The 27,865-nt window shown below is 37.7% G+C and overlaps 1 protein-coding gene across 2 annotated transcripts; it reads right to left on the reverse strand.

Moving 5' to 3' along the window:
* Positions 1–90: 90 nt before the first annotated feature.
* plcd1a (phospholipase C, delta 1a) lies at positions 91–27,467 on the reverse strand. 2 transcript variants are annotated; one of them, XM_017453601.2, is made up of 15 exons: positions 27,096–27,467; positions 21,557–21,715; positions 16,467–16,695; positions 16,189–16,318; positions 13,029–13,257; positions 12,706–12,907; positions 11,825–11,969; positions 10,569–10,721; positions 7,754–7,900; positions 7,051–7,207; positions 4,546–4,662; positions 3,924–4,102; positions 3,103–3,238; positions 2,862–3,011; positions 91–1,381 (listed from the first exon to the last, which is right to left on the reverse strand). In XM_017453601.2, exons 1-15 carry the CDS (start codon positions 27,124–27,126, stop codon positions 1,293–1,295), a joined length of 2,253 nt encoding a protein of 750 aa, XP_017309090.1. In that variant the 5' UTR covers positions 27,127–27,467; the 3' UTR covers positions 91–1,292. The 2 variants fall into 2 exon arrangements, with proteins under 2 accessions (XP_017309090.1, XP_017309089.1); XM_017453600.3 differs by lacking the exon at positions 27,096–27,467 and adding an exon at positions 25,170–25,403.
* Between the last annotated feature and the right edge of the window lie 398 nt (positions 27,468–27,865).

The raw sequence follows: 27,865 nt of genomic DNA on the forward strand, positions 1-27,865 counted from the left end.
TAGACCTGTAAGATAATGACATCTTTAATGATAATGACCTTGACGTGACAGTGTATCAAGACTAATGAACAAAAACCATCATGCACAAGATCCTTTGTAATGTTTTATTTAGATACTTTGTCAAAGAGTAGTAATGTTGAAGGATATTTCTTTAGTGTCACTGAAGCTGACTCCCTCCTATTACAAAGATAATGAACAATGACAGGTTTAACATTTACAGACTGAGTTGAACAGATTCTCACCTCATCTACCAGGAAAATAACATATTTAGAAGAGTCAGGTAGTACTATAGTCATTCGAGTTCAAAAATACACAGTAAACAGAGACATGAAAACACCCTGATATGATCATAAGATTCTCAGACATTAACCTTAACCTGATTGGCGGCGCAGGAAAACACAGTGCTTACTCATGATAATCATAGCTCAGGAACAGGATTTGGCCCCTTTTAACTGTAATAAATCATAAATGAATATTTTTTTTTTAAAAATGAAGATTTAGAGATAAATTACATGTCAACTAAAGACCCCAATAGCAAACATAGTAAACAGACATTATTTAGAGTTTAGAGCAAATGTTTCTTATACTAAGAATGATTATTTAAAAAAAATAATTAAAAAAAGATTCGGCATACTAGATCCCATGTCAAAAACCTTCTTATAATTCCTGATGTTTAATTTTAATCCCCACCCCCAAAGTTTAGTGTAATGTAAATTGTTCATGTTCCTGTGTGCTGTATTTATCCTGTTATGAAAAGAAAAGGGGGCAAATATTTATAAGCAGTGTTGTGATGTGTGTTTACTTTAGAACAGTTACATTAAAACCTAATTCATAATTCAAAAATTAAGGTTTTCAATTGCACTTGCACACTAACATGCACACTAACACACACACACACACACACACACACACACACACACACACACACACACACAACTGCACACACACCTGCACACACTCACTTGGAGATTTTTAATCTCTTTAAATGTTTAAACTTGTATTTAGTAGGAAATATCAGTATTACAAACTGTCATCTCACAAGAAGGTAAACTCTTCTTTTAAAGGAAAAGTTTACACATTGGCCATTTCCTTCACATCTGATATAAATATACAGTATTCTGAGTTTCCTTAAACGCTCACTTGATCTCGCCCAGATCCGTGAGTCTCCTTTAACTCTCCTTTAACTCTGAATTTCATCGCACGCATACGTCATTCGTCTTCCTTGTTCTGTATAAGAGGGTCTACTTTTGGAACCGTGGAAAAGATGGTTGCTCTCAGCACTCAGCAGTGCTTTAGGGGTCCATGAACATGATGTGGACGAAGAGTTTTGCTGAAGGGATGACGTCGCCACCTTTTGTGAGCAGGGGAATGTGTCGGTATCCTGCGGAAATGGAATGGTGTTTTTTTTTTTTAAATTGCAATTCCACATTACACTAATACTCATTTCATGTGCCAGACCATGTAGTTCAAATAATATATTTAAAGGAGCAGTTTGTACATTTTTTAGAGCTTCATCCTGCCCAATTCTATCTGTTGAAACTAGCTGCATACCTTGTGGAGAAGGTGGAGCAAATTTCAGGGCCAGAAATGTAAAAACTGAAGCATGAAGTGAAGAAACTAGCCTCAACTGTTGTCTGACAATATTGACAGTCAACAGTTTTTCTAAGGTTTCTTAAATTCTGTGATTATTATACATCTAGAAACGCTTTTCTAAATGCTACAAACTGCACCTTTAATGCTGTTGAGAGTATTATTCAGGTCACTAGCACAGGGTTTAGGGAATTCAACTTCAATGTGAAACAGAAAGTATTTATACCTTAGTGAATCACAGTGTCGTGGAAGACCGCTTAAGAGTTTTTATTCAAATTAAGGCAAACTTAATATGTAATATAAATGGGAATATAAATGGGCGGCTGTGGGTCAGGTGGTAGAGCGGGTTGTCCACTAATCGTAGGGTTGGAGGTTCGAATCCCGGCCCACGTGACTCCACATGCCGAAATGTCCTGGGGCAAGACACTGAACCCCGAGTTGCTCCCAATGGCAGGTTAGCACCTTGCATGGCAGCTCTGCTACCGTTGGTGTGTGTGTGAATGTGAATGGGGTGAATGAGAACCAGTGTAAAGCACTTTGTAGAACTGCTAAGTTTGAAAAAGTGCTATATAAGTGCAGACCATATTCTTACATTTTGTTCATAGGAATTTTCAATAAGTGCAACACATCTGGTTTTGTTAAAAAGAAAAAAAGGAGGGGGGGCAGTTTTAAAAAATAAATACATAAATAAATAAATAAATTTACTTCCATTAAATCGTAGATTTCATTCATACTTCCAGTGAAAGAAAACAAAAGATTTTCATGAGGTTTTTTTTAAAAACCCATCTTTACCAAGGGTGCCAATAATTGTATGATTGCATATAATATTTGTAGAACAGCACAAAGACAGCATGCTTAAATTGGATATAATAATAGCTAATTATATATATATATATATATATATATATATATATATATATATATATATATATATATATATATATATATATATAAAACACATAAAGGAAATATTGTGAAATGTTATAAACACACAGATAGACGGATACACTGGTAGTATGTAATGTATAATTCAAGCTATATTTTCTGTGCATTCATGTCTCACTCAACGGCCAATTTATTATGTCCCTGCAGCTACACCCATCCATATTAGGCAAATGAAACCTTTAATCTAGGTCACTTTGTAGGTGTACGATTGCTAACTGTAGTAATCTATTTAGCAGTGCTCCCTTCCTTCTCGCAAAATAAAGAAAGAGACAGGGCAAGTCAGACATCATGAGTGGTTGAGGAGAAAAATTAAAAGCAATGTTTACCGTTCTTTATGCTGGTGAAAGGTAACGTGTACTGTCCAATGAAGTCATTGTGTGACGCAGCGTCATAATCTTCCACCACGAAGCGCACTATGGCCAAATCTGGCACATGAATGGGGAACTTAAAGGTTTTATTCCATGCTGGATTGAAGCCTGCAGAGACAAAACACAACACAGGAAGTTAAACAACATTCACAATCCAGTATGAAATATATCTCCGTGTAGATTTGCTAATGACACTTGCCGTTGTTGTTGATGTATGACGTCTGTGCGCTGGCTTGGTCTGCTGGCACACCGTAGATCTCCACCTTGACAAACGGGTCTACTATGGACTTGGGTTTATCCTTATTGAGTTTGGGGAGTTGTTGTGCTGAGATGACCTGAAAGGAAACAAGACAGCACTCGCAGTTTATTAAACTAGACGTGAAATGGACCCCAAGTTCTCCTTTCAGCCAAATGTATTTCACGTTTGGCGTCTGAAGCTTGAATACAAAACACGTCATGGTTAGCTAATTGATTAAATATGGGATAAAAATTGCTTTAAGGCATAAAAAAAGGCATTTCCTTTTGCAATAAATTCATTTTTCTTTCAAAAAGCACCTTGAGACTTTAACTTGTCCACATTTGTAATGTTACAACACAGAACTGAAATGGACTTCATTGGGATTACTGTACATGTCATGAATCTACACAAAATTGCCCATAATACTGAAAAAAAGCAATAGAAACTGCTAAATTATTTACAAATAAAACAAATGCAACAATTGAGAACAATGTAAAAGATTGCATTGCTGTGAAACCCCTACATCAGAAGTCACATAATTAACTAAATGGAGTCCACATGCGTTCAGAGGGCTATTTAATGTACATTCATGATGTATAATCCTAATGAACCTTAGTTCAGTTCCAGGTTTCTAATACAACAAAATGTGGAAAAGTTCTATGGGTGTGAAAACTTATGCAAGGCACTATTTAGACATTGAGCTTTTACTGACAAACACCACCACCTGCTGGAAAAAACAGACAGTACAAGGCATAAAATAACTTAATACAGTAGATAAAGACCATGACATGCAGGATGCTCTTCCTGAACCAGCGTCCTTCTGTGGGCGCATTGGGGTCAAACCGAGAGTCCGGGTTCCTCATGAACTCAGGCTTCAGGATGTAACCGCACTTCCCGTTAGGCAGGAATCGTCCTTGGTTCACATCCATCTCCTTGCCGTATGTTTGGAAGTTCAGAGCCACTATTCAGACAGTCAAAAAATAAAAATATTAGTGGAATTCTTATTATGGAAAATTACATTTTAAAAAATTGTATAGGGATCAAAGAAAATTCATAATGTCCATTTGGGGTTAATTGCCTAAAAAGTTTGGGAACCCCTGCTTTTGTGTAGCTCTTGAAGACAAATAACTTTTGTTCCTCAGCACACAGTTTGTATCAGACTCGCATTTGAATCAGTTTGCTTAATTAAAACAGATTATATTTGACAAAGTTGCTTATGCACAATGTCCCTTGAGGCGAGTGTGATGATTTAGCATGCGCATCTATAACCTTCACTTCGCTCTGTTACTGTAGCTCCATAGCAAACATCAGACACCAAACACACAGCAGGGATCATGGAGACACTGTGTACATTTCTTTTTTGCTTTAAGGAAGGAAGACTCATAAAACGCAATGAAATGTCACCGATTTGGCAGCCTGCGTTCCACATGGTCACAGGACTGTAGTTGGACGAGTCTGTCCGGGTGCCTGCAGGATAAATTCTGCTCAGCTTGTCCATGTTGTGTTGGATAAATTCAGTTGCTGAAACACAAAAAATAAACAACAACAAATGTTTAGGGATCACATTAAGGAAGACGACGAGTCTATGCGTTGGTGTTGATACCAAGCACTCTGGAAGGGTTCTTTTTTTTTTTATATATCTGTATATATATTTTTTTTCCACACCTTAACAGGCTTATTTTTATCACAGATCAATAACATTTTTTGTTCTACAATTTTTGTACAATTGAATTTTAGGATGGATGCAAGTGCAGTTAGGGGTTTTATTAAGAACATGTAACATTCAGAGGGCCATAAACAAAGACACATAGTGGACAGGCGATCAGGTAAACGCTAGGGATGTGTCGTGTCGTTCATGAATCTTTACTATGACCCGGGAACAACACGTTGTCTCAGAGTGATTCATTTCCGGACACACACACACAGAGAGAGACAGAGAGAGAGAGAGAGAGACAGAGAGAGAGAGAGAGAGACAGACAGACAGACATGAAAATGACTTGAAAAAAGATTCGTTCATTTTGCTGAACGAGATTCAAAGAGCCGAGTCAGTAAAATGATCCGTACTTCCCATCACTACTAAACAGGCTAGAGGAGGTTAAGAAATCAAGGTCAGAGGTAAAGCAGAATAACAACACTAACAAAAGGCTCAGGACACAACAGAGACTAGAGTAACTGCACATAATACTTAGCGAAGACATAATTAACGAGTGGTCTCTTTTATATTGTGGTTAGCTTGTCAGTGTGACTGGGGACAGGTGTGTCTGATTAGTCCTGAGGAGAAAGTGACGTGTCTGTGAGTAGCTATGGAAGTTGTAGTCGTCAGCTATGTTTGTAGTTTGCGGTGCATTCTGGGAAATGGAGTCACTAGTTTGCCGGGACGTGACAACTACTATATATATATATATATATATATATATATATGTATGTGTGTGTGTGTGTGTGTGTGTGTGTGTGTGTGCGTGTGTGTAAAAAAGTAATCTGCTAACAAATGGAGTTTAGTGAGTTTAGTTGTTGTGCAATCGGTTAATGTTTGTACGCTATGATAGGCTACTCATTTTACATCAACATGGGGGAAAAAACTTCCCCACTTCTTTGGGCACATTACATCCAATCTGCCATATTAGTGCCAAAACCAGTTTGGGCAAAACTTACTATGGTGGATATGGAAGCCCGTTAAGAAAAAAAAAAAAGAAAAATTAAGCAATTGCAACTTTATTTCTCAGAATTGTCACTTTATTTCTCGCAATTTCAAGTTTACATCTCGCAATTCGGCCTTTTTTTCCTTCTAGCACGTGGTTTTCCTTGACTAGCTTATGAGTACTGTACATAGCCTATTTTTAGAGAATTATTGATGCTTCATCATTGCGTTCTTTGTAAATCCCTAAATGTCTCGATTGCGAGAGAGAAAAAAGTCAGAATTGTGAGACGTTAACCCGTAACTGTGAGAAATAAAGTCAAAATTGTTTGACATGAACTCGCAAGTGTGAGAAAAAAATGTCAAAATTGTTAGGTTATCTTAAAACTGTGAGAAAAAATGCCAGAATTGCAAATTTTCAACTTGCAATTCCGGGAAACAACGTTGCGAGATATAAAGTCGCAATTCTGAGATATACAGTAATGTTGCTGTTGATGTTGCTTTTTTTTTCTCTGTGGCAGAGAAATGGGCTTCCATAAGTGGAGTATGGAGAAGATGTCCTCATTTTGTTCTTATATTCTATTACAGCAATGATACAAACTGAGGAAGATGTAGACAGTATGCCAGCAGGCTGTACAGAAAGGCAACTGAGATGTTTCTGGTGTGGACTGACTGATGGCATGATGTGTGTCAGTCATGGTGAGTGCAGACGGGTGCAATTTCAGTTAAAGGCTTTATTGAAGAGAGGCAGGCAGACAAATCCAAAGCACGAAGACAATATGAAGGTCAGAAAACAGGCAAAGGTTGGGCGATCAGCAAACAGAGTGAACAGGGCAAAGGCAGAACACAAAAAAAACGAGAAACTAAGCAATGTCGAAAAACCAGGAAAACAAACACGGAACAAAGGCTTGGTATATTGTAGCTCAGGTGGCAAAACACTGAAACAATTCTGCTCGGCAAACAAAGACACACAAGGGGTTTAAATACACTGAATAATCAGAGGGTAAATGGGAAACAACCAATCACAAGTCATGGGTGGAGACAGCACATAAACCAAAACAAAACACACATGGAAACGTAAACAAAGTCATGTCAACCCGGAAGCACACGCTGAGGGAGAAATACCTGACAATGTGATGCTTACATGACTCGTCTTTTGTATTAGTTTTAGATGGAAAATATCCTAAAATCTGAAAAGGATGATGCTTTTTTGCATGTGGTGCATGAACTTAAAATCCACGTAGAACCTGGTTTATATACAGCAACAAAATTACCTGAATGTTCCGCCAGATTCTTGGCTTTGCTTTCCTTGAAGGAGGACATCTCGTAGCAGGCCTGTTTCTCACGTGAATGCTCGAAGCTGTTGAAATGGACGCTCTTGCAGTAGATCACCAGGTCGGACAGCTCTTTAGCGAGCTTCATCTTTTTTTTCTAAATAAAAAACATGCAAAAGACAATTTGTATAGAAGTGTATGTTTTCAAAACAACAGATGCACTGTTGTGGTTTGCTTTTCAAATGAAAAATCAGGTGGCTTATGCATGCTGATTATATCTCAAACTCGGTTAAGCTCAGCTTCCTATATACATAATTGATCTGTTGGGTACATCATGCCGAAAGTGACACACTTCTTCTACTATTGTGGCTCGTCTCGTCCTCAGGATTCATCCTCAAGCCTTTCTGCTTGTAGATGGTCCTACATGGACAGCCTAAAGATTTACACTTTCCAAAAACAGCTCCTGTCAAAGTCTCCCTCTTTCTTCAGTGGATAATATCACCTGGATACTGTAGATTTGTACCTGCTGTAATCATAAATCACTTAAAGTAGTATCTTTACTCTCCAAAAGGATTGGTTTCCTTTATATTTTCTTCCTCATTGTCTCGGGGAGTTTTTTCCCTCATCACTGTCATCTCTGGTTTGATCTAAATCTACATCTGGGTCTCTGTAAAGTTACTTCGATACTATGTGGGTGATGCACCTTAGGTTTGGTCTCCTGTTCGCCTTGTTTGGCTTCGGCGGCTTCGTCTTCTTCAGACACGCTGTCCGCATCCTCCGCGTTGTTGTTAAACGCTGCTTCCAGCTTGTTGAGGCGTTTGCCTTTGATCAGGATCCGCCCCTTTAATTCCTGCAAGCAGAAACATTTAGTTCGCGCTAATACAATTTTGTTTTACACTATAGACACACGATAAATTGCTATAGATCATAACAATTTGCTATAAAGCATGTACCACAGGGCATTTACTATCAGAAGTTTGTCATTTTGCACATAGTGATGCCTGAAAGCACAGTGGAGAATATCCAGAGCTCTGATGAAATTCCACAATGCACTGCTTAGGGAACGAGATATCAGACTCTAGTGTCTATAGATGAGAGAAAATCGGGGGGGGGGGGGGGGGGGGGGGGTTTACCTATAATGCATTTTACTGCATGTGAGGAAGCAGGTCACCATTTTGCGCACTTTTTGGACAGATTTTCACTTATTTTTTGCATAAGTTCACACACAAGATCTCCTCCTTCAGTTGTAATTAAGAGCCTGACATATTCTCTCTGCATGTTTGTTGGTTTTTATATGTTCTTTCTGATTGGTTATGCTTTACTCACTGAGCACTCAACTAGTGAAAGACTGGGTTCACAGGGTGGTGGTGGTGTGTGTGTTGGGCAAAACATTTTCATCGTTCACTTTACCTTTGTTATGTTGGTTCTTTGCAAACTGGATTTTAAACAGCTTTTAACCAGTTTACTTCCATACTCTTGGCCTGTTCGTTTTCGAAATGCCAAATGATTCACTGTTTTTCAGAGATGCAGCACCACAAAAACCCTGTTCACATCTTTAAAGGTATTAAATGCCAGCGAAAGACGACTCCTTGCTCCTCCTCATGTCTGTCCGCATGCTTTCGTGCAAACCTTTTTTCTTCTGCAAAAGCATTCCGATCCCGCCCTAACCCCTGAGGGAAATTAGGAAGAATGCAGGACTACTTCCAACTAACAGACAGAACTCACTCCGAGAGCCAGAAAGTCTCTCTGAAGCTTTACTTCACAAGAAAAAACAACAACAACAAAAAAAAAACAACCCCTCTGGCCTGTATTACAGCAACTCAAACTCCATCCAAGTCCCTAACCTCAGAGTATACTATGCTAACTGAAAATACAAAACTCCACTCTGTATCACCACCAAACCCACATTTTACCAAAACTACCCAGTTTAACATTTTTTTACTAATAATAACCTTTCATCTGTGCCACAGCCATCGCCAAATATGGAGCTGCTTTATTTTTTTTCCTGTTTATACTGTAGTAACATCAGCACGGCAGCACTACTGATCCTGAATCATTGCTTCCATTGAGCATTATGATACAAATGTGGAACTTTAAAGAAACAGGAAGTTCAAAAATATAATGAGGAAGCCATCTGAGGACAGAAGTCAGGGACAGGAAAGGTTTTGGCTTTTGAAGTACAGTACTAACCACAACCCAAACACTGAACTCGAACAAGCATCAAGCATCTGGTGTATCAAAGATGTATCTTCAGGAAGCTTATCTAATCTCCTCTTGTAAATAGATAGAAATCTTATATCCCAAGATTAGGAAAATGTAAACGTTGACCACTTGTCTGTATTTAATTTAGTAATGCTGTAAATACACAACTAGATGAAAGTACACATGTGGCACCAAGCTGTGAGCAATCTCATGCATGCACTCCATTTAATTGCAGAAAAACCCCCAAATTCTTGTATTTGTGCTTTCTTGTTTTTCTTCCACCACAATGCAACGGATTATGCCGGCCCTTTAAAGGACGCTCGGGGACGTTGGTCTAGAAAAATAATGAAAGACAGGTGATGTGCTGAAGATTGATACCAGACCAAAGTTGATTGTTTTCCTATAACAACACACCCTGAAACGTTTTATTCCTCTTATACTACAGCAATTTGTTAACAATTACAAATTATATTCATTTAAGAATGACATCATATATATTTTTTTAAATCCATTTATAGTTATATTTAATGTTTTGGAACATTCATGAAACAAGTTCCTGTTATTAATGTTCCTGTTCCTCTCTTGCAATAAATTAGTCAAAAAACACAAAAACATTGACTCTTGTCACGTTAACATGTAACCACCAAGACTGTTACAAAGTGCTGAGATTGGACACTCCATCCAAAAATCCTAAATAAACTCATCCTTATGGAAAACTTGTCCAATGACAATTACGCGCGTTATCCATTTTCGTGGCGCGTCCGCTATACAACTTCCTGTCTAAGTTGTTACTCTAGATACGATAATGTATTAAAACAGCAGCATTCAGATAAAATTGTGATTTGCCTTACAGTCTGAACTACTGTTCAAAAGTTTACACACGCCCGATTCTTAATCCCGTGTATCGTTACCTGGATGATCAACGACTGTGGTTATGTTTTGTGAGAGTTCTTCATGAGTCCCTTGTTTGTCCTGAACAGTTAAACTGCCCACTGTTCTTCAGAAAAATCCTCCAGGTCCTGCACATCCTTTACTTTTCCAGCATCTTCTGCATATTTGAGCCCTTTCCAACAGCCCGCTATATGAGATCTGTTGAGATCCAACTTTTCACACTGAGGACAACTTAGGGACTCGTCTCATACACGACTATTACAAAAGCTACAAATATTCACTGATGCTCAAGAACGCAACACGATACATTCAAAGCCAGGGGGGTGTAAAATTTCGAACAGGATAATTTCTCAGAGTAGCTGCACCTTTTAAATAAACAGTGTTTTAGTGACATCAGTGTGAGAGTGTAATTAAATATGGCTAACCTCAGGTGACGGCAAGGAGCTGGGAATCTCTTTCCCCAGTGGGCGTGTGAGAAGAGCACTGCCCAGGATGGAGGTCATGTGGTGAGCCATGAGTTTCTGTTGTTCCACTGAGCAGTGGTTCTCCAAAGACAGGATGACTGGATACTCAGATGTCTGCCAGGAGAAAAAACATGAAAGACATGAAGCACCTTTGATGGAATACTCTTGCTTGCGTATTTGAAGTTTGTTAGCTGATTAAGCACATCTGGGAAAACCTGATGGATGTCGCTGCGGCCTATAACATACTCGGACACCTCAACATTAAGGAACCATAAATATATTTCATATAGGGAGGCGGTGGCTTGGCGGTTAAGGCTCTGATCGGAAGGTCGGGCGTTCAAGCCCCAGCACTGCCAAGCTGCCACTGTTGGGCCCTTGAGCAAGGCCCTTAACCCTCTCTGCTTCAGGGGCGCTGTATCATGGCTGACCCTGTACTCTGACCTCAACCTCCTACCATGCTGGGGTATGCGAAGAAAACAATTTCACTGTGCTGTAATGTATACGTGACCAATAAAGACTCATTATTATTAAAATGATGCGGAAATGAATAAACGCTTATTATTATAATTAGTAGTAGTATTTTTTCTTACTTTATATGTATTTAATTATTCACATTTTTATTTACTTTTTTACATTTTTTTATTCACATTTTTCCATTTCCTTTTTTTTTGCGTTTTCATTTGTTTTCTTTTCATTTACTCTTTTGTTTGTATTTATTTTTTCACTGTGCATTTATTTCTAATAAATAAATGTATATGTATTTTTTAAATGTATATTTTATTTATGTTTTTATTCTATTTTGTATTTTTTATGCTTTTATTTTTATTTCTGTTTTTATTTCCGTTTTTAAACATTTTTATTTCTGTATGGTTTTTTTATTTTTAATTCCCGTTTTATTTTCGTATTTATTTCTCTTTTTATTTGTATTGAATTTTTTTTTAAATTTTACATAAAAAAAAATGCTGTTTTTTTTTTTATTTAACTGAAAATAAAATACTAGATTTATATGTCAGGTGTGGGCCAGAATAACACCACCTTTAAAATAATATAATATTGATTTTACTGCATGAATAAAACAAATATTTTTTTGCTAGAGTCTACCAGTTTTACTCTCTATATTTAACCGTTTCAAACTAACTTCTAAATCTTTGATGCCATGAGTTATTTTTCATTCAGGTCATTATATCTCACCTCATGGTGCCACAGTTTTCACTTACTTTAAAAGCGTACTCATTGATAGCCTTGATGACATCCTTGAAGAGCACCTTGGACGTGAGCGTGTGGCCGTGGTAGATGACCGGCTCTCCGTTAGGCCCATCCCAGCAGTCCAGCTCCACGCAGCGGCAGCTCTTTAACAGCGCTCTGGAAATGTCCAAATGACAACAACGTCGCAACGATTATTCAAATCACAGGTTTATATTAATGCACTTGTTGTAATACGCTATCATTTCTATAGTAACAACTCATTCACATGGACTTGATGCTCTACATAAACAGATAAAAAAAAAAAACATGTGCAATTGTTGATATAGTGGAGTTTCAGAAGGACATGTTCATTTAACATTTATGGAAGGAGTCTCCAGTGTCAGAGCTTTGCATCTTCGCACTTTACAGTTTCTCAGTGACATGAAAAAACAAAATCTTACTAACTTCAAAAGAAAGAAAAGAAGAGGCTGGTGATGGAGATACATAGATAAAAAAAAAAAAAAATCTTGTTTTGCAGACATTCCACAACATTAAATGTACCTATAAATGGATAAAAAGCACAATATGATGTTCTCCAATTAATATAATATTTTAATAATTTGGAAGGATGAAGAAGAACAAAACTCTTTTGTGTGCGCTGACCATATCACACCAGCCTGTTGTTGATTATTTTCCTATAACAGCACACCCCATGGGTTTTATTCCTTACTTATTCTATAACTACAGAACATTCAAACTATGAGGAAATGTGTGAGTGAGAAATCCAAGTCTGGAGTCACTCCCATGTCCAGGATGGGTTAAGGAATAAATAAATAAATTAATTAATAAAAATATATTTTAATATTTGATAGGAGGCTTTATTTGTGCTTAAGATGTAAGAACATGACCTTACCTGATGTAGGCCTCGGTACTGCTCGGCCCTTTGAGCTGGTCTTGCATCAGATAGGTGTTATGGGAGGAGGAGATGAAGTAATGATTGATTGGTTGCCTCATGTCCTGGTACACATTAATGTGGGCGGGGTTGAAGATGAAACCTTCCAAATGGGTCAGGTAAGCCAGGAAGCCGTCTTTGGTCATGTGCTTATTCTGCTTGGCTGGATTCGTGCAAAAGAAATACAAAAAAAGTCAGACAAAAATCATTGAGCGCTTTCATGCAGTGCAAAGCTAGAATGAAAGCTCAGACGGACATCCCAGCAGCCGTGATGGAGCTGTTACCTGTAAGATCAGGCTCATATTTGTCTATAAGCTTCAGTGCATCCTCCTGAGACGCCATCTCCCTCTGCTCCTGCTGCAGGAATTTTACCAGGTCGCCTGTACTCATCTGACCACCGGTCTTAGCGTACTTCCCGTAGATGACGTTGATTTCCTCACGCGCTGTTAGGAGGTCATAGAATTTCTTAATCTCTTCTCCCTCCAGAGTTCCTGACCTTGATGTGTCACATTTCTATAAAAAAAAAAAATTTAAACAGCAAGTATGCTTTTGTAGTATTATTACTACTGATGTTAATGCAGCATGTTAAAGGATGTTAAGATATGTTTACATGTAAAGATCTGTGATGTGTTTAGTGATTCTGGTGCTAATTTGATGGTTGTTGCTGTATTTGTATTATTCCCGTGGTAAGTGTTTCGCACTGACATCACAGAACGACATAGTTATTGCTAGCACAGTTACGATGGCATTCAATAGAACAACAAAGGACAACTATTTCGTCTAGGACATGACGAGTTGAAGCTTTGGAAGCTGATCTGATCTGAGCAGAGTGTACAGATGAGAGGTGAAAGAGCTGAACAGACTGACCTTCTACTACAGGAATTAGATTCACACACACACACACACACACACACACACACACACACACACACACACAGACCAGTGGTAGCAGAGCTGCCATGCAAGGCGCTAGCTTGCCATCTGGAGCAACTTGGGGTTCAATGTCTTGCCCAAGGACACTTCGGCATGTGGAGTCATGTGGGCCAACCCTACGATTAGTGGACAACCCGCTCCACAAGTTGCAGAGGGTTTTTTTTTTGCCACCTACTAAGCATGTAAAAGTTATATCTTCAAGAAAGAATTTACAGTTGTGAAACGTACGTAAATGGATTTACGCACAATAATTAGATCCAAACATGTTTAGATTGAAGTATCTTTTTTAATTCTTTCTCTTGAAACATACTTTTTTTTTTGCTATATAGGCCTCTTTCAATTCGTGAATGCATGTACCATAGTTCCGTTACTGCACATTGCTGCCATATGGCAACAATTACATTTTACCATTGAACAGAATACTCAAAATATATAAACTTGTTTAAATGACAACAAATAGATGTTAACTTATCTCAGACAGTGTTTCAGTTTATTCCTTTAAGCAGTTTTGCTTAAATATTGAAAAATTTATCAAATTTTAAGAGCCCACTGATGATGACCTTCACCACGCCATGGGATTGCAGAAAACGAACTGGAAACAGCACTCCCTGGTCATGTGACATGGCATTTTTTTGTTATGCCAAGGTTAAAGCCCTGCTTTTCCGTTACATAGGAAAATAATCGTTTTGTATTATCGCTTATGAAAAAACGGAGATAAATTCATTGTTGCCATATGGCAACACCATGCAGTAAATGGTTCAAGGAATAAAGCACTGCTGCATCACTCTTTTTATGTAGAGACAAAGGCAGTTGAACAGCATCAGTCAGTTGAACAGCATTATGGGTAATGTAAAGTGGAAACACTCCAACATGGGTGTGTGGTGACGGTTGATTATTAGCGTTTGTTCTTCTTTACATATGTCATACTGGAATGTACTTAAATATAACCATATAAACATAACTGTGAGCATATAGTACATTTTGTGCCTGTTTTTATCAGCACTATATACAATTATAACAATACCAAGCACTACAAATGTACAAACTTGGGATTGATAGTAATGTTTTAATGTTAGACTGACCTACAGAGGACATACAGGAGAATGTGTCAGGAAAATAGACAAAAAAAATTTGATTTAACCAGTGACACATTTTTTAATCTAATTCCCCAGCATTGCTTTGTCCTGAAACAGTCCTTCAGAGTTTCAGTCAGATAAGCCAAGCCCAAAACTGAGGCCACACCTCAGCTGACTCACACAAAAGGTTTATTTGTTGTTGTGTTTTTTATTTCATGATACTGAGCACTTTATAAAGGGCACTCCAGTTCTTCCTTTTCTCTGATTACACCCTCAGTACAGTCTATGTCCTTGACTAGTAAAGTTGATTGCATCAACATAGAATTACACCAAAGTATGTTTAACTTGACAACCAACTTACAGGAGTGACAAGTTTGGTCATGTTTATGATGGTTTAGTGTGGAGATATTAAATTACACGCACGCTCCCCTGCCTTCCCCACTCTGAGTCACAGAAACCAGTTATGTGAAACTCTTGTGTACATGACAGTGTAACTGAATTTCAGGACAAGTGCCAGATCTTGTGAGAAAGTTGTACTGTGCAGTGAGGAAATCAATGAGTTCCATTCAATTTAATATGAATAAAAGTTTTGTTTTTTTAAAGTGAGGACTGCAAACTCCGCCCCTAATCCTTAATCCTTTTTTTGTACTCACTCACATGAACTGTAGAGGTGTAACAGTTTGAAATTTTCACAGCATGATGACCTAGTCTAAAAATATCATGGTTTCACGGTATTAATCCACCATTTAAAAAAAAAAAACACGCACAAGGAAAAATCTACGAGATTTTGAGAATGACTTTTCTATAATATCGCTTACGACGTCAGTATTTACATATTGTTGTTGTTGTTGTTGTTCCAAGTATACTGTTGGAACCTGCTTAGCCAAAAACAGATTGTTGTCTCGTTTATTTATGATCGGCAACGCCATGTTCGTCTGTCTGCTTCATAGCCGTCGTGTATGACGCATTTAGGAACATGCTAGGAGCGCCAATGGAGGTAGCAGAGGGATGAGATCGACTGGAGGAAGGAACTCGATCAAGTAACATCCCTTGTGAACTTATTTTTACAGCTCGAATGTAACCCCACTGTGTGCTTAACATTTGTTATTTATCTATATCTCTTATGCGTCTATTTAATGAATAAATACCGCTATCGACCGACTCCTGTTTTGAAATAATCAGAAAACTGTGGAAATGTTAGGATAACATATAAACACCGTTTAACTCTGTCTTAACATCAGAACCTCACTGAAGACCAACGACACTAAATAAACACATCTAACCACAGCTTTTACCTACAGCGATCTGGCAACCATATCAAATGTAATGTTATTTAGACAGCTAACACAACTGTTTATATCAAACACATGGGCCGGTAAAGCAGTTGGCCTAGTCGATGGATGATTACAGAGTAAAAATAACGGACGCGTCATACCTCAAACAACATGGAGGCGTACATGTCATCCACTTCGATGTTGATCTGGCGCAGGAAGCTTTTCACCTCCTTCAGGGTCATCATGTTGTCGCCATTTTTGTCTGCCTTCCGCATGCAGCTGATGATCCAGCTTTGACTCAGATGTAAGGCCAACTTTTTATACGTTTTTTTTTTTTTTTTTTACATTAATAACCCTAGTCCTTTTCAGGGTTCTGATTTTCAGGTGTTTCTGCAATACAAATCCAAGCTATTTCCTCTCCATCTTTCTTAAAGGATACTGTTCACTTATCTGCTGTGAATTGAGGTTGCGCATGTTAGTGATGACCTTCTCCAGCCCCATCACCCACCTCTTGGCATCCTCTTTGCTGCTGGCTATCAGGTCGAGATTCTTGCGTTTGCCTTTGAAGATGATGGAAAAGCAGTGATCCTCCACCGTGCCGTCCGTGTACTTCTGCAGGCCTTCGGACTGACGGCCATGACGGACCGACTCAATGTCATTGATGGAGACTGTTGAGAAGACGACAGAGCTATAGTCAGATCTAGTGTGACTCTTTTTTTTGTTGTTGCTAGAATGATAAGACAAAAAATGAGAATAATAAAATGGAAACAATAAAAGAAATAAAATGGATTATACTACTATAAAGTAAAGGAAAGAATTTTTTTTAAATAGTAAACAAGATTAAATGTGTTGGAGTGTTTGGAAGTTAAATTTGGATTGTTGTGAAATCTTGATTGCTCTGCATAGTTGTTTGTTAGATTGTTTTAAAAACTTTTAACTGAAGGACTGAGATTATTTTCCGTTGATAATGCATATTGTCACTGATTCAGTCCTGTGCTGCAGATGGCCTTTGCTCTTCCAGGAAAAGCGGAACTGCTCGTTTTCGCTCAACTTCTCAAACGCCTCGCTTGATTTGCTGCAGCTTATCGTATAGCAAGCGTGCATGATAATCCGTAAGCATCTCAATCCTCACCCAAACACTGTCTCGATGCTGGGCTACCACTACAGACATGAGAGTTTAGACCTGGGCAAAGGTTAGACTTTACAGTACATCCCCATATCTAATGATGATTAATAACATATGAAAATTTCGGTTATACCACAGCTCTATGGAATTCTTGCATCAGAAGATCGTGGATTCATTTTCTAGTTCAGAGTGTGACATAAATGACAGGTTTATACGTATTAATGAACTTGTTCTAACACATTTCTATAGTAACAGCTCATTCACAAGGACTTGCATAGCGAACGCTGCGCATAATCCACTTCGGACCCTGCCGCTGTGGATTATTTTCCTATTACAGCACAGCCTCATGTGTGTTATTCCTTACATGTTATCCAATTTATGATCCAGTTATGACCTGTCATAGTTCCTGTAGTAAGAATAGAATAAGGGATAACAATATTATGGATAATACGTTATAATCAAAACGTTATGGTTTTTACATAACATTTAGTACAACACTATCGCAGTGGGGTTTTTCTACGTGCAGGAACGTACACACAACATTACTGCAGCATACATACTTGTACAGTCGGAACATGAACAGGACACACCGCAACATTTTTACTTTGACCTTTCTATAAAATTCTCAGTTAGACAAAAACTAACATGGAAAGTGTTACTACAACAATTTTCAACCTTACTGCAGCATTTTTACTTGTAGGAGCATGAACACAACGTTACGGCAGCAGATTTACAACCTCGCGGCGATGTTTTTACAACATTTACTGCGACATTCTTACTTGTAGGAATGTTAACACTAGTGTTTCTATAACATTCTCAGTTAGACAAAAATCTAATTTTATGGAAACGCTTCTGTAAGATTTTCTGCAACGTTACTGCAATATATTGATATATTGAGCATGAACATAATGATACCGCAACATTTTTACATTACTGCAACGTTTTTTACTTGTAGGGATGCTAAATGCAGCAGTTTTACTTGTAGGAGCGTGAACACAACGTCACGGCAGCAGATTTACAACCTTACTGCAATGTTTTTACTTGTAGGAGCGTGAACACAACATTATCACAACGTTTTTTACTTGTAGGAACGTTAACGCAAGTTTCTAGAACGCTCTCAAAGAAAAAAAACGTTGTGGTAACATTACTGGAACAATTTTCAACATTATCGCAGCAGTTTTACTTGTAGGAGCATGAACACAATGTTATCACAACGTTTTTTACTTATAGGAACGTTAACGCAAGTTTCTAGAACATTCTCGAAGAAAAACGAATATTTTGGAAATATTACTGCAACAATTTTCAACATTATCGCAGCAGTTTTACTTGTAGGAGGGTGAACACAACATTATCACAACGTTTTTTAATATCAGAATGTTAACGCAAGTTTCTAGAACGTTCTCGAAGAAAAACTAACGTTGTGGTAACATTACTGCAACAAGTTTCAACATTATCGCAGCAGTTTTACTTGTAGGAGCATGTCGTGAGCACAACGTTACTGCAACGTTTTTTACTTGTAGGAACGTTAACACAATTTTCTAGAATGTTCTCGGAGAAAAACTGACATTTTGGAAACCTTACTGCAAGATTTTAACATTACTGCAACAATTTTACTCGCAGGAACTTTAACACTAATGTTTTTGTCTCTAGTTTTCGTCTCAGAATGTTATGCAAGCAACATTTGGAGATATACAGATAAAACAAGAATAAATATTCTGGAGCAAATCCAATCACGAGACAGTCAAGAGGAGTGCAAACTATTTATCCGGTCACACCGGCATTTCCTACATTCCTATCAAGCATGCTATAAGAATAGACACATTTTGCTGAGAATCGATCTGTTAACAATATATCAATACACCCCAGGGACAAGAACGGTACGATTTAGGATCCTTTTGTCAAAGTACAGTCCACTTTTTCTTATATACATCCAATTATGACATAGAGTAAGGAATAAGAAACAACAAGCCTTGTTGTTATATGGCTTTACATCAAGCGGATGCACTGTTACCACCGTAAATTATTTCCCAGCACATCCCGAAGTGTGTTATTCGTCTAATACCAGTGCAATTTGCCGATGATTACAATTGTTTATTTATTAACGAATGACAAGTTAGACTTTTTATCTATTTTTGGTTATGTTTAATGTTATGGATTCTACAGAACCCTTCACCATATCAATAATATCCCACATTTTTTGCATATCTGATTATGTGTGGTATTTACTATTCTGTCTTTCTTCCTCCTTTCTGCAGACTGACAGACAAATTACTCGAGCACGGTGTCGCAGTCGTGTGTTCTCTAACCACATCCTGTGCAGGTATTTATACCGCTCAAACTGATTCTTTTTGCAAACAACCTTGGCTATTTGCAGCCTTTCATATTTAAACATGAATGCTGCGAATGAATTCAATTTGTGCGCGCAATCATATTCCACTACAGCACTACGGCAACTTTATAACGATCTAGCTTTTATACAGTGAAAGTTTGAATTGAATTTTCTAGACATTTGCATAAATATGACCTAAAACATCATCAAGTTTTCACACGAGTCCTAAAAGAAGACAACGAGAACCCAATTAAACAAACAAGGCACCTTAAAATGAACTGCTAATTGTCACGAGTTCCCCTTTAAGCAGCGCGCTGTGGAGCATGTGAGCGCGCGTGCACTTTTCCCTGCTGGACAATCGTGACACTAATCCTAGAGGTTCACATACTTCTGCCACTCACAGATATGTAATATTGGATCATTTTCCTCAATAAATAAATGACCAAGTATAATATTTTTGTCGTTTGTTTATTTGGGTTCTCTTTATCTACGTTGAGGACTTGTTTGAAAATATGATGATGTTTTGGGTCATATTTATGCAGGTGCTATAACTAGGTGGTAACTTGTTTTGAATATTTAAGCGTAATGTGTCATTCTTTCATTCATTTAAAAAAATTTTCATTGTTGGCAAATTGCTGTGGTATAAGAAGAATAAAACACTTCAGGACATGCCGTAATTGGAAAATAATCAACTTCAGAGTGATCACAGTAACTTGACTTTGTGTTGAGGAACATCATTTTGTAGGTTATTTACCTACAAAACACACCCCGAGTGTTTAATTCCTTAGTTAAGATACACTTCTACCATTTGTAGTATTTGTGATAATGATGTAACTTCAGTGAAACCTACAACATTAAATGTCTGGTTGGTATAGTTAGCTTCTTTTTTTGTCTTTGTTGTATCCTGAGTATACAAACTTTTGCACCCAGCAGTATTTACTCTGTATAAGCGCCTTTGATTCTCTTCCAGCTGTTACACAGTAGGAATTAACAGAAGTCCACAAGTGAGAACTGAAGGCCCAGTAGTTTGGCACCATCAGCGGTTCTGGAAGACAATAAAAAGTTCACTTCCCGCATGCCTGTAAAAGCAGAAGCTGTCTGCTTTTCTGAAATCAAATCCGAGACCCAATCGGTCGTCACATCCAATCCTTCAAACTTTATAGCACTTTTGCTATCTGCATGTTTTGTTATTTTGTTTTAAACAGATGTTGTGTAGTATTCTCAGGATTTTCAACTCTCCCTATCAGCATAGGGACACATGTTTCCCATGTAGATATCAATAACACACACACACACACATCTGGAGCCAGCTGTGGGTCGGAAAGCAGCAGATAAACCAGGCTTCATTTGGGGTCTTTGACCAGAAAGCGCTGGAAAGGAAGCTCTTAGGTGGACAAGGCGCCAGCTATTGTGTGGGAAAAGATTTCCAAATGACTATTATATATATCCTCCCTGTACCTCTCCCCTTTCTCTGGAGATTATCAACATTATTGTGTTTTATTTTCCACTCCAGCTTTCAGGATTGAAGTGTACACCATATAATACAGAAGAATGACTGTGTCTTGCCTAATCTTTTAATGATGTGAAAATATTACTGTTGCTTCCCAGTAATGCAACATGAGCAAAAGCTCTAGTTATGATTAGGGTTATCACTGACACAGTTAACCATACACACACACACACTTAAAGAACAATCAAGAGCTGCATGAATGCTCCATTGTTTCCTCTTAATATCAAAACTAGTAACCAGAAAACTTCCATACTAAAAAAACTATTTGAAAAAACACTAAACTTCCAGTTTTTTCATCTTTTGTCCTTTTTTTAATTATTTGTGCTTTGTTTGGACAATGTGCGTTTAGTCTATCTACTTGTACTTTCTTCTCCTACTGATGACTTTTTATTTGGATAGCTCATCATTTTTATGAGCTGCCCCTGTGCAGAGTCGCACCTATGACATCAGGGGTACTCTGGGAGGCGTGAAAATCAAAACATATCTGTGCCATCTTGCATGAACGTATGTACTTGATTCCGTTTCCTGATCAAATGAAAATCCGAAGAAAGCGGCCATGCTCACAGGTTTTGTCTTTCTTGAAGCCCTTGTGCGTCTCTTTCCATATGGTACTGCCGTCTTCCATCAGTCTGTAGAAGCGCTTCTTCTTCCATTTGCTGGATTTCACTTTGGTCAAGTCTCCTCCATTTGTCAGGAACTGCAGGATTGCATCACCTTCCAGGCCTGAATTCATACACACACACACACACACACACACACACACACACACATCAAAACAGCATTAAAATCTAATACAATTTGTATATCTACTATATGTGTGTCAAACATAGCGATTCTGTGCTACTCAATAGTGGGAGTAACACCTTTGGAAAAGCAGTAATATTTTATTAGGAACAATGTTGAGCTAAGTACAAAAGGTTGGTCAATCATGGAATGTGTAGCACAACACACACAATACACAGTATGTCTTACAACTGATACAAGCACTTTATCTGTAGGCTTAACTCGTACGTTTACACCTATTAGGATCTGAGAGCGACCAGTTAAAAAGAAAGGTTTAACTACAAAGATTTAAACCTTCGCTGGAATATTGTTTCTTAATGAATAATTTATTAATTGTTTTGCACTAATAGTTTTTCAACTGTAATAAAGCATGAAAAACTCTGTTTTTTTTTTATATCATGCAGGCAAAAACGTAACTTACTGGTATAATGTTAGTGTATTATTAACTTGGGTGTGTGTAAGCTTTTTATTTTCTTGACGAGTTGTTATTTTTATAGCCAGCCAGGGTGTGACATTCAAAATCTGCCAGTGCTGCAGGATTTTTATAACTAGTTAGGGTCAAAATTGAGCCAATGTTACAGTCTCACTTTTAGTTTAAAGAGGATGCACACGATTCACGATTATACAACCTAACAAACGTACACTATGCGTTTCCCTCCTGTTGCATTCTCGACGTATGGGCGTGGCTGCGTTCAGGATATAAAATATAGCAGTAATTGTGTTGTTACAGGTGAGCTGAGTAAAGGATTCAGATAAGGAGACGTGTGTGTAGTAACGTTCCAGGCGTATGCTGGTTCTCCAGCTCAGGGGTGTTGACGTCCATAACGCTGCAGGCGTTTTAACACACTCCAGCCACTGAGGCTGGTTATGAGTATCTGGAGAATGGAGTAAGTATTGCTCTGAGACTTCAGAAGGACATTCCAGGGCACGTTTGCTGTGATGAAAGTCAGTAGGTTTATGCAGAACACAAGCCCATGTGAGGAATATTACCATGTGTTATAAGTAGGCTATAAAGAACATACTGGGAATAAAACTGAGAAATGGGAACTAGGTTATTTTACTAAAGTGGTCATTATAAAGTATAAAAGAAATAAGCAAGAAATACATCAACAGATGTTATGAACTTACAGAACTCGTTGGTTATAGTGTGAATTTCCTAGATTTTTAACAGGCATGTGAAAATTTCATTTAAATAATACGCCATGGGCAATATGTTCTTCCTTTGTATTAATTTTATATCTTCTGTTCCGCAATGGGGAGTGTATTTCTTTTCATTCCTGGCACTCAATTGTCTGCTGTTTTTTTTTTCCCATAGACATCGGACCTCAAGTACACCACATGGAGTTCTCTGTGCACCAGCCTATGACTGCAGTTGGGACTGACAATAGACACTTATCATCTCCTCTTCTGCCACACTGAGGGCATTTTTTCTTACATTCTCGTACCTTCAGGAGAAATCTACAGAACCAATCAGATGCCACCACGCTGCTGTGTATAATAGCGCTCCTGTTGCACCCACCTTAGCACAAGGATGTGTGTGTTTTGAGCTGTCCTGTTTTCTGTTTTTCATAAGGTGTGGAATGTGAACAATGAAGCTTCTATGCAAGTAAAGGCTGACTGCTGCGTTACATCTACAGGAGCTGACTCCTTTTGCTTCGCAGATCTCAGAGATGCACTCATCTCTCAAGAAGTTTTTCACTATTCTTTGCCTATGAAGAAAGACTTTGGTTAAAATTTGCTCTGTCGACCTGTAAATACTCTAAATACTCTAGGTAATGTTTTATGCACATTTCTATCATTGGAGGAAAGGTATGTGAGAACACAAGTGCTTCGCAGCACCAGATGGCTGGGAGAAACACTTCCTGTTAGAAGCATATTACTGTTCCTGACAGCCCTCACAAGCCTGGTGTGATCAGCCTCCCAAACGACAAGACTGGGATTATACCAGTCTGTAAATGCGCAAGGAATTCAAATGTTATTCAACAAATTTATTCCTATACTACACTGCATTTACAATGCAGCTTGTACCAATTAATTCAGTGTTGGCAGGAGAGATGTAAGCAGTTATAAACAAGCCAGCATCTGCAAATGTCAAATGAAAGGATTTAGGGTTTACGCCACATAATCTCTAACATCCTACAACTCAGAGTTATATACATGGTCATGTTGTACACCATCATAATACTGCATATTAATGCTTTCATTTATTGACTTCTTTATATCGCATTACATGACAACACACTGGGAGCCAGAAAAAAAATATGTTTGTTAACAAAAATACCTACAAAATATATCCACGATGCATGCAAAAAAAAACAACTCAGAAATCCAAGAAGCAGTTACATCCTTTGGGAATAAAATACCGTAAAGAGACCATATACGGAATAGTGCCACCTAGCTAGTGAATCTAGTGTCATACCAACCATTATCTACTTAATATATGCAGCTAATTGAGTCTAAATGAGTTGTGATTGGAGAAGCTCAATTGATATGCAATTTTTTTTTAAAAACAGAAATTGAACAGCTACTTATAATACAAAGTGAACTCAGTTGTAATGAGTTATAATTGGAGGAGCTAGACTGATATGCAAATTAATTGCGAAAAACACGGAAGTTGAACAGCTACTTAATATATGAAGCGAAATGAGTCTTAGTGAGTTGTGATTGGAAGAACTCGATTGATATGCAAATGAATTATGGAAAACCGGGAAGCTGAACAGCTACATAATATATGAAACAACTGAGTTGTAATGAGTTGTGATTGGAGAAGTTTGATTAATATGTAAATTACTTTCGAAAAACCCGGAAGGTGAACAGCTACTTAATATATGGAGCGAACTGAGTCTTAATGAGCTGTGATTAGAGATGCTCAATTAATATGCAAATTCATTTCGAAAAACCTGGAAGTTAAACAGCTACTCAATATATCGAGCGAATTAAGTCTTAACGAGTTGTGATTGGAGATCCTCGATTAATACGCAAATGAATTTAGGGAAAACCTAAAGTTGAATAGTTACTTGCGACATTTCAAGGCAGTTTACGCTTCAAGACGTATCTATTGTCATGGAAACAGAAAGCCCGTTAGAGCCAAACCCTTAAACTAGGATGGTTACGTAGTAATTAAAATTATACTAACAAACGTAATAACAACCCCCTAAAATCCAGTTAAACTGTATTTAAAAGTTAAAAGCAAATGAATGCAAGTAACTTTAATAAGTTATCGAGAAAAATAACGTTAACTAAAAGTCATGCTAAAAGTGAAGAAAAAAACAAGTCGCCTAACTTGCAACACAATGGAAGCTAACTCGATATTTAAGAGCACACATAGGATAAAACGTGAGGTCCAATTAAAACCAAACAAAAACTATAAGAGAAATGTGATACCTTTACCCACCTACTTGTTTTCCATTTTCCTTGCCACCTTCATGTGATTTCTGCGTGTTATTTTCAAGACCGTTTTCTCCAGACATGATCCGTTGTTGCCACAACTCTCTTTTCAGACTCACCAATAAAGTTAGATAAGTCTTTTCAGCAAAATCGGATGACACTGGAGACCCATGACGTTTCCCCCCCACCGTTACCAAGTCTAGGCGTGTTCCAAATCTCAATCTCTCTCTCTCTCTCTCTCTCTCTCTCTCACACACACACACACACACACGCGCGCGCGCAAAAATCACCCTACTGACTCACCACTACGTGAACCCTGCCTTAGAATGATTTCTTTACGAATTCCACCTTAGTCTGTTGTACTAAAGTGAATACTCTAGGCTCTGTGAAAGAACACTTAGAGTTTATGTTGTTATTTATTTTCTAAACCATTTTCCATTTGTCTAAAATTCACTGAACGCACTGAACGTCAATGCCTTTGTTTTTAAAGTGTGTAACCTGGGCTTTGGCCAAATGTATTACGTTAGGTCGCCATCTGTCGGTGTAATGACCAAATTGCAATATCTTCATTTCATTCCTTCAACCTTCTAAAATTGCAATATAAAACACTCGAATCTACAGATCTTGTTGTGTTCCATAACATCAGGGTGTTGGTTTTTAACACGCACTACTAGTCCACTATATTACATGAAAAGAACAGTACGACATTCCCAAATCTATTTGGTCCACCAGTGAAATGTCAATGCCATGTTACAGCACATTACCACTGTAATAAATAAAGGTCTCTTAGTCGAATCTAGTTTAGTCTAATCTGTAGGATGCCACCCATTCTGATACAGCCTTATCCATCCATCTATCCATTAATTTTCCATACTGCTTATCTTACACAGAGTTGTTGCTTATCCCAAGGAACTCGGGGAACAATTGCACACACATTTGTGCACTACAGACAATTTGGGCATGCCATTCAGCCTGCAACGTATGTCTTTGGACTGGGGGAGGAAACCGGAGTACCCGGAAGAAACCCCCGAAGCACGGGGAGAACATACAAACTCCGAACACACAGGGCAGAGGCAGGATTCGAACCCCCAACCCTGAAGGTGCAAGACAAACGTGTTAACCACTAAATCACCACCTTATATGCTTAATGACTGAGATGGTGTTCCCTTCTAAATGTTATTGTCATCATGTTATTATAGAGAATTACGCTGTAATAAAGGTACCGGTCCATAACCAATCGACAACGTAAGTCATAACGTTAACTAACTTGTTTCTTGGATGTTCTGCAACATTAAATGTAACTCTAAAGGGATGAAATGTATGATGTGTCTTTCTATGAAATTTTTTATTATTATTATTTGCTGTTGGAAAATTGCTGTAGTGTAAGAGGAATTAAACACTGTGAGGAATTTTCTCTGTTAGTACATCAGTCTTAATGAAATTACTCTTTCTAAAAGTTTTAGCACCCTTGACTTTACAACCTCAGTGTCAAACCTTCTTAACATAAACTTTATTTTATAGCATGGCGGTGATGCAGCATTTTGAGTCTAATTAACAAAACGTGACAAATAAATATATAAGATTCATAGATAAATACATAATACATTACCTATAAACTTCTAGAACTAATAAGCATAGGTAGGTATGATCATGCGTAATTAAGCCTACAGTAATAAAGTTAAGAACAAAATTCATAAGCAATTGTACACTAGGCCAAATAAACTTAATATATTAACCAGGAGCAATGATAAGTGCTACAAACTATCAAGAATATTACATTAAACCTTAAGAATCAGCCTCTTACTCTTGCATTTGGTAAAGACTTATCAACTGTAATCATTTAAATCTCATCCTTCCACTTGTCCCTCCCACACAAGCAAGTTGTTCTCACACTTTAGCTCCTCTGAGACCCTTTAAACCTCTACATGCTTACCGTGTTTGCCAAGATCTCCATTAAGTGCCATTATTTTTTTCCAGCGATTCCTTTTTTACGCAGGCTGCAACAAGAATCTCAGGAGAATAAACATGAAACCTGGGCAACTAAGTCGAAATACAAGTCGGTATGTTGTTAATCCACACCCAGCACAACACCAGTCTTTCAGGTCTTCGTTTCCATTATTGTCCTCGAAGGGAAAAAAAAGAAAAGAAAATATCTTCTGGGTGGAATATTGAATTGTGCTGTTATGGTGTCAGTTCAGTTCTGAAATGGTCCCATCAACTATTACTAATTATTTCTATTTAAAAAAAAAAAAAACAACCACACACACACACACACACACACACACACACAAATTCTGATCTGTGTGAACCTGACAGAACTTGTTCACTTTATTTCCAGGAAGAGTACAATAATAATTTTAAAAAAAGTTTGCTTCACAGGGTAAAGTGCAAGGTTAAAGTGCCTCATAAACATTAATATGTGACAGTAAATAATACAAAAGCATGTGTCACATGTGTGTCAATGTACAAAATATTAAATCCCTGTTCTCTCTCACACACAAACACCACTGTATTCATTCATAATGTGTGTATTTATATTTGTGCAATTCACATTTTGTGCTTTATCTTATAAAAATTTATTTTGATATGTTCAGTGAGAGAAATGTGCCATAGACATATCCAGTATCTTGCATAATAAGTCAAGTTTATATATAAGCCTGACATCATAGGCATGTGGGTTTTACAGGCTCAGGCCTGTAAATT

This window comes from Ictalurus punctatus, chromosome 23 (assembly GCF_001660625.3).
Source record: "Ictalurus punctatus breed USDA103 chromosome 23, Coco_2.0, whole genome shotgun sequence".
NCBI classification, from domain to species: domain Eukaryota; kingdom Metazoa; phylum Chordata; class Actinopteri; order Siluriformes; family Ictaluridae; genus Ictalurus; species Ictalurus punctatus.